Source organism: Echinops telfairi, unplaced genomic scaffold (genome assembly GCF_000313985.2).
Source record: "Echinops telfairi isolate 266 unplaced genomic scaffold, ASM31398v2 ScPeMD7_7409;HRSCAF=8447, whole genome shotgun sequence".
Taxonomy (NCBI): Eukaryota; Metazoa; Chordata; class Mammalia; order Afrosoricida; family Tenrecidae; genus Echinops; species Echinops telfairi.
In genome coordinates, this window is record NW_022111309.1 from 17669752 (window position 1) to 17682933 (window position 13182).

Below are 13182 nucleotides of genomic sequence, written 5' to 3' on the forward strand. Positions count from 1 at the left end.
CCAGGGCAGGAAACACATGAAGGCAAGGCGTCCTTGGCCAATGAACTGTAGGAACTACAGCGCTAGAATGCCCTGCCCTGCATTCTGCCCAACTGTCTCCTTTACACATGTAAAAGTCCTAGCACCCCATGAGACCTACAACTTTCCTATAGCTCCTAAATGCTTCCCTCCTCACCCCACTATCATGATCCCAATTCTACCATACAAATCCGGCTAGATCAGAGGATGTACACTGGTACAGATAGGAACTGGAAACACAGGGAATCCAGAACAGATTAACCCTTCAGGACCAGTGGTCATGTCTGTGTCTCATGGTGGGGCTGGCCCTATGGTCCTCTCTGTACAATGTCTTCTCTGAGCAGGAATATCATCCTTGGTGTTTGGTGGGCCAAGATGTGTTACACTCTCTCCTTCCCTCTTCGTGTGCTCCTGTGTTCTCTGATCAGATGTCCCCCTCTCCGGAGCTGTAGCTTCAGTGCTGTCCTCTGAAGTGTATTCTTCTGGGAGGGGAGGGGGGGTGTGCCCACATAGTTGGGTTTGGGGCTGGCCCTGCACACCTTTCTGTTGGTTCCCTGCTTCATGCTGTATGTTATATTCACGTCTTGGCACACTGGGTTGAAGTCTGGGTTGAAGTCTCTTTCCACCCTCCTGTGGAGATATAAATAAAACCTTCCTTCCCCTTGGTTGGGTTAGTGCCCTGTTTCCCCACAACTGGTTATTACCTTTCATCGTAAATAGAACAACTAACTAGAGCAGCGATTCTCAACCTATTTCTGATGGTCTTTGGAACCGACACCACTCCTCTATTCGTCTCCGGGCGGGTCCGACCAATGCAGATATGCCCACAGACGAGTACCCAGCGTGAAGACTGTTACCCATGCTACAACATGCTTCAAGACAAAATTTTATTGTCATTAGAAGCCAATATTTCACAATATATAATTACATATTGTTTTTGTGATTCATCACTATGCCTTAATGATGTTCCATTTGTAACAATGAAAATACATCCTGCATATCAGATTTTTACAAGATGATTCATAACAGTAGCAAAATTACAGTTATGAAGTAGCAACAAAAATAATTTTATGGCTGGGGGTCCCCACCACATGAGGAAATACATGAAAGGGTGGTGGCATGAGGCAGGTTGAGGACCACTGCCCTAGAGGGGTGGGTATGCTGCTCCTGCTGCTGCTGTTGATAGATGCCATTGAGTCCGTTTCAGCTCAGAGAGCGAGTACAACAGAACGAAACATTGCCCGATCCTGTGCCAGCCTCAGAATGTTCATGTTTGTACCCCTGTGTTGCAACCCCTGTGGCCGTCCATCGTATACAAAGTCTCCCGTTTTATCTCTGGCCCTCTACCGAGCATGATATCTTTTTTCTAGAGACTGATCCTTTTTTTTTAAATCATTTTATTAGGGGCTCATACAACTCTTATCACAATCCATACACATATCAATTGTGTAAAGTGCATTTGTACATTCATTGCCCTCATCATTCTCAAAACATTTTCTCTCCACTTAAACCCCCGGCATTAGGTCCTCATTTTTCCCCTCCCTCCCCGCTCCCCCCTCCCTCATGAGCCCTTGATAGTTTGTAAATTGTTATTTTGTCATATCTTGCCCTGTCCGACGTCTCCCTTCACCCATTTTTCTGTTGTCCGTCCCCCAGGGAGGAGGTCACATATAGCTCCTTGTAATTGGTTCCCTCTTTCCTACCCACTCTGCCTCTACCCTCCCAGTATCGCCACTCACACCACTGGTCCTGTAGGGCTCATCCTTCCTGATAACATGTCCAAAGTACTTGGGACAAAATTGTCATTCCTGCTTCTAAAGAACATTCTGGTTATGCTTCTTCCAAGATAGATGTATTTGTTCTTCTAGAAGCCCAAGGTGATACCAATATTCTTCACCAACATTATATTCCAGCTTTCACATGCGTATGTAAAGTGCACATTAAAAACACCTCGGCCTGGGTCAGGCACACCTTAGTCCTCAGAGGGGCATCTTTGCTCTCTGACGCTTTAAAGAGGTCTTGCTGCTTCCAGGAGTGTTGATTGTAGATCCAAGTGACATGAAATGCTCGACATCTCCCATCTTTTCTTTGTTTATCGTGATGTTATTTTTCGGTCCAGTTTGGCGATTTTTGTCTTCCTTACATGAGGTATAACCCATACTGACCTCCTTCAGTAAATGCTTCACTTGGCTTTCAGCAAGCAAAGTTGTGTCATCTGTATATCACAGGTTGTTAAAGAGCTGTCCTCCAATCCTGATCCCTCTTCATAAAGTCCGATTCATGAGGAATGTGTTCTAATAAAAGCAATTACGTAGTAGTGCTGATAATTTGTTGTTTCATGTTACATTGAATACTGTCGTTAGACGTTAGCCTGTGGCCCTCAGGATCCACCCCAGCTAAAAAGAAGCCACGTGTAAGTTCAAACTGCTGCCTTAGGTTTGTTGCAGGCTATGTAGAATTGATAAATGAATGCTGTGTTTACATTTTAGAATATCATAAACTGCTGACTAAGAGTGTGGCAGAGACTCCAGAACATAAGCAAATTTCCAAAAGACTGCTCCATAAACAGATCAAGGGCAGGTGAGTAGTGCCCAGCCTTCCCAGCAACCTTGTGAGCCTCTGTCTGCTTCCTGGCTTGTCTCACTGCTTCACTGCATTGCGTTTAGGCCTTTTAACTGCTGCACGTAATCAAAGACCAGTCTGTACATTCTGTACATTATCCAGCTTAACCATAGTAATGTCACGAAGTATAATTTTCGGGCATTTCAAAGTGTAGAAAGGATGTTTTCTTATGCACCAGCTCTTGATTCTTAGCACCCTTGAAGCAGATACAACAGGTGCAGTGACTATTGTGTCGATAGAGGAAGTGAGGCTCGATGGAGCATGTGACTGGCTGCAGTTCCAGCGATTAATGTCAGGATGTTTTGAAAAAATCAGTAGCCTTATAATCCATACATTGAGTTTGCATTGTAGTGTTTTCCCACTAAAGTCTAATCTATGAAATGGATAGATCTCATTGCTTTTTAGTAATAAATCTGTGAATTGGGAAATGGCAACCTGTATTCACTGGTTCTTTTTCTTTTGAAGTTATAAAATAGTGCAAATAGTCCAATATAGAGAATATGATTACAAAATGCATGTAATCCTATTTTATATTAGATAAACAAAGTAACTCACAACCATTTCAAGACTTAAGTATAAAAAGAGCTAAAGTCATTAAACACTCAGAAGAGAACATAGGCATGAATATTTGTGACCTTGGATTAGGGCGTTAACTTCTCAGATATGGCACCGAAATGCAAATAGAAGGAAAAATCAATAATTGGATTACATCAAAAGTAGAAAGTTTCATGTCCAAAGGACACTATTGAGAAAGTAAAAAGACAACCCACAGAATGGGAGAAAATATTTTCAAGTCATATATATGATAAGGGACTAAATCTAGAAAATATGAAGATTCACATCTCATGATGAAAAGGCTGGTAAACCAATTAGGATTTGACTAGGCATTTTTCTACAGAAGATACACAAAGGCCAATCTGCACTTGAAAGATGCATTATTAGTATTTAAAAATAGCATAAAATGTTGACAAGTTGTTTCTCAAGTGACTATAGAACAGAGTAGAACTACTGGCCTTAGGATTTCCAAGGCTGTGAATCAAATGTCAATAAAACCACAGTGAGGTCCTGCTTTACAAAACTCATTAGGACAGTGGATCTCAACCTTCCTCATGCTGTGACCCTTTCAGACCGTTCCTCATGTGGTGGTGACCCCCAGCCATAAAATTATTTCCGTTGCTACTTCATAACTGTAATTTTGCTACTGTTATGAATCGTCTTGTAAATATTTGATATGCAGGATGTATTTTCATTGCTAGAAATGGAACATCATTAAAGCATAGTGATGAATCACAAAAACAATGTGTAATTATATATTGTAAAATATTGGTTTCTAATGACAAATGAAATGTTGTCTTGAAGCATGGTGTAGCATGGGTAACAGTCTTCACGCCGAGTACTCGTGGTCAGATCTGCCCAGAGATGGATAGAGGAGCGGTGTCTTGGTTCTTAAGACCATTGAAAATATGTGTTTTCCGATGGTCTTAGGCGACCCCTGTGACAGGGTTGTTTGACACCACCACCCCACCCCTGAAAGGGGTCGAGACCCCCAGGTTGAGAACCGCTGCCTTAGGATGTTGCCATGGGCAGCAGCATGAAGCACAGCCCGCCCTGCACCGGCCTTGCAGCTGTTCTGTTGGAGCCCGTTCTGGGAGCCACGTGTTGACCCATCTCTTTAACTATTAGGACAACTATAATAATTTATAAAACCTAAGTAAATCAGACAGTAATAAATATTGACAAAGATACGGGCAAACTGAGCCCTCACACATTGTGAGTAACTATGCCGTGATGCCATTTCTTTGGACAACACTTCGGCAATTCCTCATACTGTTAAACACAATGATCTGTGCGTGTTTTCACACAAATGTGTGTGTTTCAAGTTACCATGTGGCTCAGCAGTCCCACTCCCCACAGAATTAAAAATAGTTTTACATAAACTCTTACACACAAATGTTCTTAGCTAGCAAGATTTATGACAGCCAAGAAGAGAAAGCAACCTAAATGTCCATCAATTGGTGAATGAATAAGGAAACCATGAACAAACAAGATACCTACAATGGAATGTGATTTGGCATGAAAGCAAATGAAATGTTATGATATGGATTAGTATTAAAAACACACTAAGTGGAAGAATCCAGAAACAGACCACTGTGTCTGTTGGAGATACTATGATACTATATCTATATGGAGATAATAATGCATAAAATAAATGTCCAGAATAGGCTAATTCATAGAGACAGAAAGAGGATTGGTGGATGCCAGGGGTGTGGGGGAAGGAAAGAATGGGCAGTAACTGTCAACAGATAAAAGCTTTCTTTTGAGGATATGGAAAATGTTTTGAAATTAGTTGTGAAGATTTACATAACTTTATAAATATACATTTAAAAGACTACTGAGTATAGTACATTTTGTCTTTAAAGAGCAAACTTTTGTGAATTATATAACAATTTAAAAAATACTTTCCAGCATTATTGAATAAATTATATAAATTGTCATATCATAAAGATAAATTTAAAACTTCAGATTTTTAGTTGAAGCCCATTGGTAACATTTCACTTTTTTTTTACTTGCTGAATTTGATGCTTACCATCCCTCCTGCATATGTTTGTTTCATGTGTGTGTGTTTTGAGAGTTTGCCTGTGATCCACATGGTCAGCAGTTCAGAACCACCAGCAGCTCCTTGAGAGAAAGATGAGGCTTTCTACTCCCAGAAACAGTTAGAGTCTCGGAAACTCACAGGGGTCACTATGAGTTAGCATGGACTGCATGGCAGTGAGTTGGCTTTTGCGGTTGGTTGTATATAGAATTCCAGTGACTACTTAAATACATCAGTATGACATGGGTTTTGACTCCCAATTTGGGAGAATTCATTTTTGTATCTGCAGCACCTTTCACTGAATCAGTTACATTTATGCCACTAATTGGTTAGTTTTTTCTATTTCTCACAGTTGCAATACCATCTCTTCCATTTTTCAGATTTTCACACATGCTTTGGTCTGTTTGAGACTCCCTATTTATGTTCCATTTGTTATATACTAAGACAGGAGTCCTCAAACTTTTTAAACAGGGGGCCGGTTCACTGTCCCTCAGACCCATTGGAGGACTGGAATAGTTTAAAAAATTAAAAAAAAAACTAGTTTAAACAAATTCCTATGCACATTGCACATATCTTATTTTGAAATAAAAAACAAAACGGGGCAAAAACACCCGGCGGGCCGGATAAATGCCCTCGGCGGATCGTATGTGGCCTGCGGGCTGTAGTTTGAAGACCCCTGTACTAAGATACTGTGTTGAGTTTTTTTGCTTCATAAATCTTGGTGTCCAGTAGGCCAGGCCTCTCACCTTGCTCTTAATTCCCACATACCACATATAACACAGACTCATAACCTGTTCATTACCACCACATGGTCTTGACAGGATCACTTTATGACACTGTTAACTGCCTAATTCCTGAAAACAAAATTCTAAGAGTCATCTTTAATTCTTTCCCTTCTGTCATCTCATACACATCCAACATTAGTTCTTTTCCCAAGACCACTTCCTGCCATCTCCCAGCCACCAGCTTCTCTTGCCTAAGCTCTTCCAGTAGCTTTGTACCTGGTCTCTCTCACCCCATCCATCCAACCCACATAAGCAGAGTGATCTTAAAACCTGGACGTGAGATCAGGTTTCTTCCCATTGCTCCTGACCATGGCTTCCCTGTCCAACCTGACCATTGACTGCCGCTTGCCTGCTTTCTTTGGACGACTTTGGTACACCCAACTCATGCCCAGCTTGGAGCTCATGAACTGTCTGTTTGCTCTGTCTGCACTGCGCTTCCATTTCATCCCCGATCAAGCTCGTGCTGAAGGCAGGGGGAAGTCAAATTACTGGATGTGAACATGATGGATTAATCTTGATGTTGTGAAATTAATTATCAAGAAAATTTTCCATCAATTTTCTGCTCAACAATAATGTAAAGAGGGTACTTGGCAACACCAGTGTTAGCCAGCCCAGTGATCTTGGTCGGCTTGCTAGGTGAGAGGCTGCAGCTCTCTGAGTGGGGTGAACAACCCTTGTTCTTGTCTCCTTTCTCAAGGTCCTCTGATCCTGGTCCTGACATTGACATTGTTGAGGAGTCCCCTGAAAAAGAAGAAAGTGGTGAGCATAACCCACATTTAGTGTATTTTCTGCATTGTGCCTAGTTTCTTTATAAACCTTTCTGCACGTGTGTTGTTGCCTAGCAAATCTTAAGGTGTTTCACAGAAACGGTGACAATCCAGATCCCACCATTTTGGCTTGATGTGTGTCCATAGCAGAATGTTCTTTGACCTTGAATTTACTGAGAGAATTTCTGGAGAAGAAATGTTTTTACCCAATAGAAATGGGATAGAGGGTGAAGTCTAATCTATGCCGTGCTTGGTGCTACGGCTTACCTAAACCAATAGGAGGCCAAGTCCAATACAAAATTCTCTCTCTTTTATTAATTGTGCAAAACACTCCCGTTTATTGTAGAAATCAGGAAATGTAGATATGCCAACTTTTAAACATTCCCTTAGGAATCCCACAATTCTGAAATATTCTTGTTAACATTTTAGTGTATATTTGAACTGGTATTCTTTCTATACAAACCCATGCAAAAACTCTTATGCATGAAACCTAATTTTCTTTCCTTTTATGAAAGTCACATACCTGATTTTCATGCTTAAAGGTGGCAGTTTATAAGACTTTTGAAGATGACAATCCAGAGCACCTCGTGGGGGCCATATGTAAAAGCCCTCTTAGCCTCGGTACACTTGAAGCCGTGCGTTTTTAGAGTTTCTGCCTTGTGCTTGGTATTGCATGATCTCTGCCCATTTCTGACAAGATGGGGAAACGTCAAACTCGTCCTGCTCCTTAGTAGTACTGACTATGGTTCTGATTTTGTAGAACTAAATTTGAGACGAAGTCCTCGAATCAAGCAACTATTAGCCAAGAAGACACATTCTTGTTCCTTCTACTCAGCATCTCACCCAAAGTCTCGAAGTGTACAGAGAGTTCACTCCTTTCAGCATGACAAGTCAGGTAACACGGCACCCGCCTGCCTTGATAGATCCGTTCTGATGTGGGGGTGGATAGGAAATGTAACATTTTTTCCTTTGATGTTGGAAAAGTGCATAGTAGAACAGGTCTGTGTATTTGAGGTTCGGGCAATGACTATGAACAGACGTTTTGCCAAGATCAGGTCACTCCTTTGGATTCCTACAGTGAAGTTCACACTGTCTTCAAAGATGTCACTTTGAGGACTACGGGGCAGTTGGCCCAAATAGTGGTATTTTCCATTGCCTCGTGTGTATGTGAAAGGTGGCCATGGAATAAGGAAGCCCGCAGAAGAACGAATGATTTGGGTGCTAGTATTGGTGAATAGTGACTGCACCATACACGGCCAGAAACCGCACAGCTCTCTCTTGTTGAGCTACCATCACCGTGCTGCTTGGAAGTGAGGGGAAGAGACTTTATCTCCATACTCTGAACATAGCAGGAGAGATCAGTCCTGGGAGAAGGGCATCACACTTGGTGTAAAGCGGAGGGAGGGAAAGGCAGGCAGGCCCTCATGATGGATTGGTACAGTGACTGCAACAGTGGGTTCAAACTATTCACAATTGTGAGGCAGCACAGGACCGGGCAGTGGTCCATGGGGCTGCAGGGCGGCGAGGAGTCAGAAGTGACTCTGTGGCTTGTATTAACATTCACTCGTTACGTAGCTTTGGTAAAATGTCGTCATGCCTCTACAGCTTAGTCATTGGAACCATACCTCCCCATTGCCTACATTTCTTGGTGAGCTGGGACGGGGCTGATGTGAAGTCTGATCCAGTTCATTGCAGTTGCTGATATAATTAGTACAATTCTGCTCCCAATAGCTTTCAAAGACTTTAATCTCTTTGTAATAGTCTTGAGAAGATAGAAGAGGTGAAGGAATAAAATATTATTCTTTTTTGTTTGTTTTTAACTTGTAGGTCAAAGAGAAAATTCCCCAGTTCAAAGTATTCGGTCTCCCAAAAGACTTCTTTTTGGGGCAGTGTCTGAAATGACCAGCCCCTCAGGGAAGGTCTCAGCCCAGTCGACAAGGCCTTCAAGAAACACAGACTCTAAGCTACCTACAGCTTATCAGGTATACTACTTCTAGCACATTCAGAGTGGTGGGCTCTAGGGGAATACAGAGACGTGGCCAAGGGGACCCACAGAATACCTTATGGAATAAAAAGAAGGTAGCTATTAGAAGTGTGGGTTTGGGGTTGATTCAGAGGTAGGTGGGGACTGAAGATGGCAGGTTTAGTTGAGGCCAAGATTGTGGGGAGGAGATGAAGGTGACTCCTTCCACCAATTAACCTCACCAGAAGCGCGTTCTGAAATATGTAAGGGGCTTCCAAAAGTTCTGGGGGAAATCCACTTTTTTCATTCCGTTTTGCCACAGACCTTCTGAAGCCCCTCGGACAGTAATCGGTCGTTTGTTTGAGTTGGATTGTCCACTCCATCTAGTCACCCATGCTAGAATCCTGGAAATCACCCTTTGCTTTTGCCCAGTCAGCCCAGTCCTGCCCATTTTACAGGTGAACCGTCTCATGCCCATCCCTTTTTCCTCATCCCTGCAAGTCCTGCTCTTGTTCAGGCTCTTCGTGAGTTCTACCTGGGACAGTTCAATGACCTTGCCCTCTCGGATCCGTCCTCTGCAGGGGTCAGAGCGAGTGGCCTCTAGAAAAGTTCATCTGACTGTCACTTGGTGTGAAACTGCAGACTTGCTGTCTGCTAAAGCAGGGTGTTCTCTTTTTCTAAAATGGAACTTGGGTTCAAAAGAATCTGTTTGGAAGCTCAAGAAATGATTTAGAGGGTGGGGGTGGGGAGGGGAGCGGGCATGGAAAGCACAGAGCTCTAGAGTCCTGGTCAGACTCTTGGCTGCCGCCGCCTCCTCCACTCTCCACCCTAACTCCTCAGCCCGCCTCACCCCCCACCTCCCTCCCAGCAACACTGGCTGGCGCATATCTGTTACCTGTCTGTTCTGTGCCTTTGCTCATGTCCCCCCTCCCCCAGCTGTGCGCCCATACTGTCCAGTGATTCCTGGTGCCTCTGTGACAGAGTGCAACTGCCCCATCGTTTCCTAGGCTGTGATCTTTCCAGAAGCAAATTACCTTCTGAGACTTCCTTGCTCTCTTGAATCCAACTGGTCCCCTGGAGCCCACCATTTTGATGGACCCTTTATGTGAAAGCACCCTAATTAGACTAAGTCAAGTGGGTTCCTGACAGAGGGTGTCTTCAGCCATCCACTGATCCCAGAGACACTTTTAAAACAAGTTTTATCTGGAGTACACCTATGGGTGTGTGAAGTGGAACCCCCGATCGCAATACTTTTTGAATTAGCCCATATAGTCCATAATACCCCTCGCCCCTTCCTCAGCACCCACACTGCTGTAAGTAAGTAAGAGTGTGCTGTGATGGTGGCGTGGTGGCATCATGTCAGCTGTCCCTCATGCTGACCCCATCTGGGCCGAGTGGGACTGCTCCAGGGAGCCTTGAAAGACTGACCTTTCAGAAGCAGATCTGTTCATCTGTCTGCATGAGTTTGAACCACCCTCGCGGCTAATAGCAGAGCCTGTAACCATGTACGCCACTTATGCCCATGTTGAATGAGGGTGAGTAGATGAGGGGGTGCCCAGAGGCTCCTTTGGGCAAAGAGCGGAAATGACTGTCTTAGTTGAAGAACGAGGAAGCGCTAGTGGATGACTGTCAGCAGCAGAGTGATCCAATTAGAGGCTAAGTATGTTTTCACTGGACTATGCAAGTTACTCTAAGTCACTGTTCTTAGGAGGACAAACTAAAATTGGGTACAGGGTTGGTGCTGGAAAAAGTACACAAGTCAAATCTTAGTGTTTGGGGAGGTGGGAGAAAGGGTTCATTCCTTTAGCTGACTATGAATCTCTGTTGACCTTCCTGGTCATCTTCTAAATGATTAAAGCACTCCTTAGAGCAGTGGTTCTCAACCAGGGGGTTGTCGAACGACCTTTTCACAGGGGTCGCCCAAGACCATTGGAAACACATAAATATTTCACAATATATAATTAGATATTGTTTTGTGATTAATCACTGTGCTTAAATTTTTTTTAATTATGTTCAATTTGTAACAATGAAAATACATCCTGCATATCAGATGATTTACATTACGATTCATAACAGCAAAATTACAGCTTTGAAGTAGCAATGAACATAAATTTATGGTTGGGGGAATTGTATGAAAGGGTCGCGGCATGAGGAAGGTTGAGAACCACTGCCTTAGCGACTGCCAGTTAGGACAGTCAAGCCCTGATGTGCACCTGTCTTTCCAGACGCCCAAGAAGAATTCCTGGAAATCCCCGAGATCTTCTACAGCAACGCCAGGAAGGCCCCCTCGTACACCACAGGCTCCAAGCTACCCCCCAGAAAGGCTGTTGGGACCTCCTGCAGAAGTGACCCCTGAAAAACAGGCAGCGTTTCAGGAGCCCCTAAAGGACCCTTCCTCGTCTGGCTGTGATTCACCCTCTGAACTGACAGTAACTCCTCAAAAAGGATTCTTGCTGGCACAAGGCCTCACCTGCCCTCCACGAAAGAAGATGCCAAGAACTCCCACCGGGCACGCTGCTCAGCCCGCCAAGAGCCTGCAGACTGGTACTTGGTCACAGTCAGTACCTCCCAGTCCAGCGCCAACTGTCCAGACCAGGCGTGGGGTCCTGGTTCCTGTCGAACACTGTCTTAAAAAGCCCTTGAAACCAGCTGCCTTGGGGCTGCCAGGAGAGACGGCCTTGGTGGACATCCACCGGAACCGGCAAAGCCAGGCTCCCCAGGTCCCTGGAACTTTCCAGGGAACAGAACAAGTACAAACACCAAGGGAAACATTGGTCAAAGCCCGAGCAAGAGCAGAAAGTCCACCTGTGCTTTCCTCCTCACCTCTTTCTCCAGAGGAGCCAGTTAGCTCTCCTTCAGGTGATGTGTCTGGGAAGAGTCCAAGTAGGGAGTCTTTGGTGGACTCTCCCCCCGCTAGAGAACTGGATTGGGAAGTACCCCAGAAATCACCCGATGTGCTCTCAACCCCCCCACACAACTCACACATGCATCAACCTGACACCCTCGCTCCTCCACCTCCCTCAAAAATTGCCAAAAGGAACAGAAAGAGTTCAAACCCCGTGGGGAGGCGCTTCCCAGGGCCCCAGCGTAACGCCTCAGGGTCCCCTGTGGGCAGCATAACTGGTGGCCAGAAGGAAGGGAGCTTCTCCCCAAGGTTTTCTCCGGAAAGCCACGGTGACCCTAGGGCTGGCTTGGGAAGAGACTGGCATTTCTCCTCCCCTTTGCTCATTTCCAGTGACACGGACTACCTCACCCTCCGTGAGGAGGCCCCCCATAACAGGGACCACATGGGAAAGAGCATTTCACCAGAACAAGGCCAAGTGCTCCAGACTGCAGTCTGTGACGAGCAGGCCCCTCTGTCTCACCAAGGGATTCCGCCATCTCCCCCTGCCTCTGGGTCCAGCTCACCCCTGTTGCCCTCCTGCGGCCTCAGCCACTCAGCTGGCGAAAAGCAGGGCCAGGAGGCAGCACACCGAGAACCCCAGAATGCCTCCACCAGCCCAAAGACCTACGAGGTTGAGCTGGAGATGCAAGCATCTGGCCTCCCGAAGCTTCGAATTAAAAAGGTTGAAGCGGGTTCTTGTTTGGATGCCGAACCTCCCTTAAGGAAGGACTGCTGGCTGGGAGAGGAAAGCGCCTTCCCAGAGCTGGGTTCCTGGGGCAGCAGGCCCTCTGCTAAACCCGACAGCAGCTACATGTCACCCCCCTGCCTCCGCTCCTCGCACAGCACCCCTGGCAAGAGTGGGGGCCAGATATACATCTGCCAGGCCTGGACCCCAACCCGCTGCCCCTCCAGCACCCCTTCTCCTTTTCAAGCAGAGGTTGGGGTACCTTGGACACCGTCGCCCAAGCACAATGGGAAGACACCTCCGGACACAATTAAAGACTGGCCCCGGAGAAAGCGGGCAATGGACTGCAGCGCAGGGGGAGGGGGGAAGGGGGAGGCCAGCTCGGACCTTCCAGGGATCAGGGCAGCCGAGCAGGAGGAGATGGAGCGAAGGCCGGAACGGCCCCTCAGCAAGATTCAAATCTTGGCGGATTTTGAACTTGAGGAGGGGGTGTGTCAGCTGCCAGACCAATCGCCTCCCAGGGACAGTATACCAATGACTGAGGACGCCTTCTCTCGGGCACAGTTTGGATGGGGCTCCCTGAGAAGATGCCTCTCTGCGAAGGAAGAAGCTGAGGGTTGGGCCCAAAGCACCCACTGTGACAGCCAGAGAGAAGACGGGGAAGGGAGCAGCGGAGAGAGGTCTCTCTGTGCTGGTGGGGGGCAGCTCCCCTCCATGGGGGAAGGGGCCTTTGTGTCAGGTGAGTTTGTTTGTGAAATTCGTCTTGTGAGTGGTTTCTGGTGGGAAGTGGGTCATGGGAGGAGGCAAAGGAGCCAGAACCTAGTGGCACTGTGAGCTGAGCACTGGAGTGCTAAGCACCAGG

General features: G+C 45.8%; 1 protein-coding gene across 1 annotated transcript in view; it reads left to right on the forward strand.

Annotated features, from left to right (window-relative positions):
* Positions 1-13182, forward strand: part of TICRR (TOPBP1 interacting checkpoint and replication regulator) — a 51463-nt gene that overhangs the window by 36181 nt on the left and 2100 nt on the right. Inside the window, exons 16-20 of the mRNA XM_045296480.1 lie at positions 2508-2598; positions 6719-6780; positions 7549-7683; positions 8616-8770; positions 10977-13059. Of these exons, the coding sequence (XP_045152415.1) occupies positions 2508-2598; positions 6719-6780; positions 7549-7683; positions 8616-8770; positions 10977-13059 (2526 nt within the window). The remainder of the gene's footprint in view (positions 1-2507; positions 2599-6718; positions 6781-7548; positions 7684-8615; positions 8771-10976; positions 13060-13182) is intronic.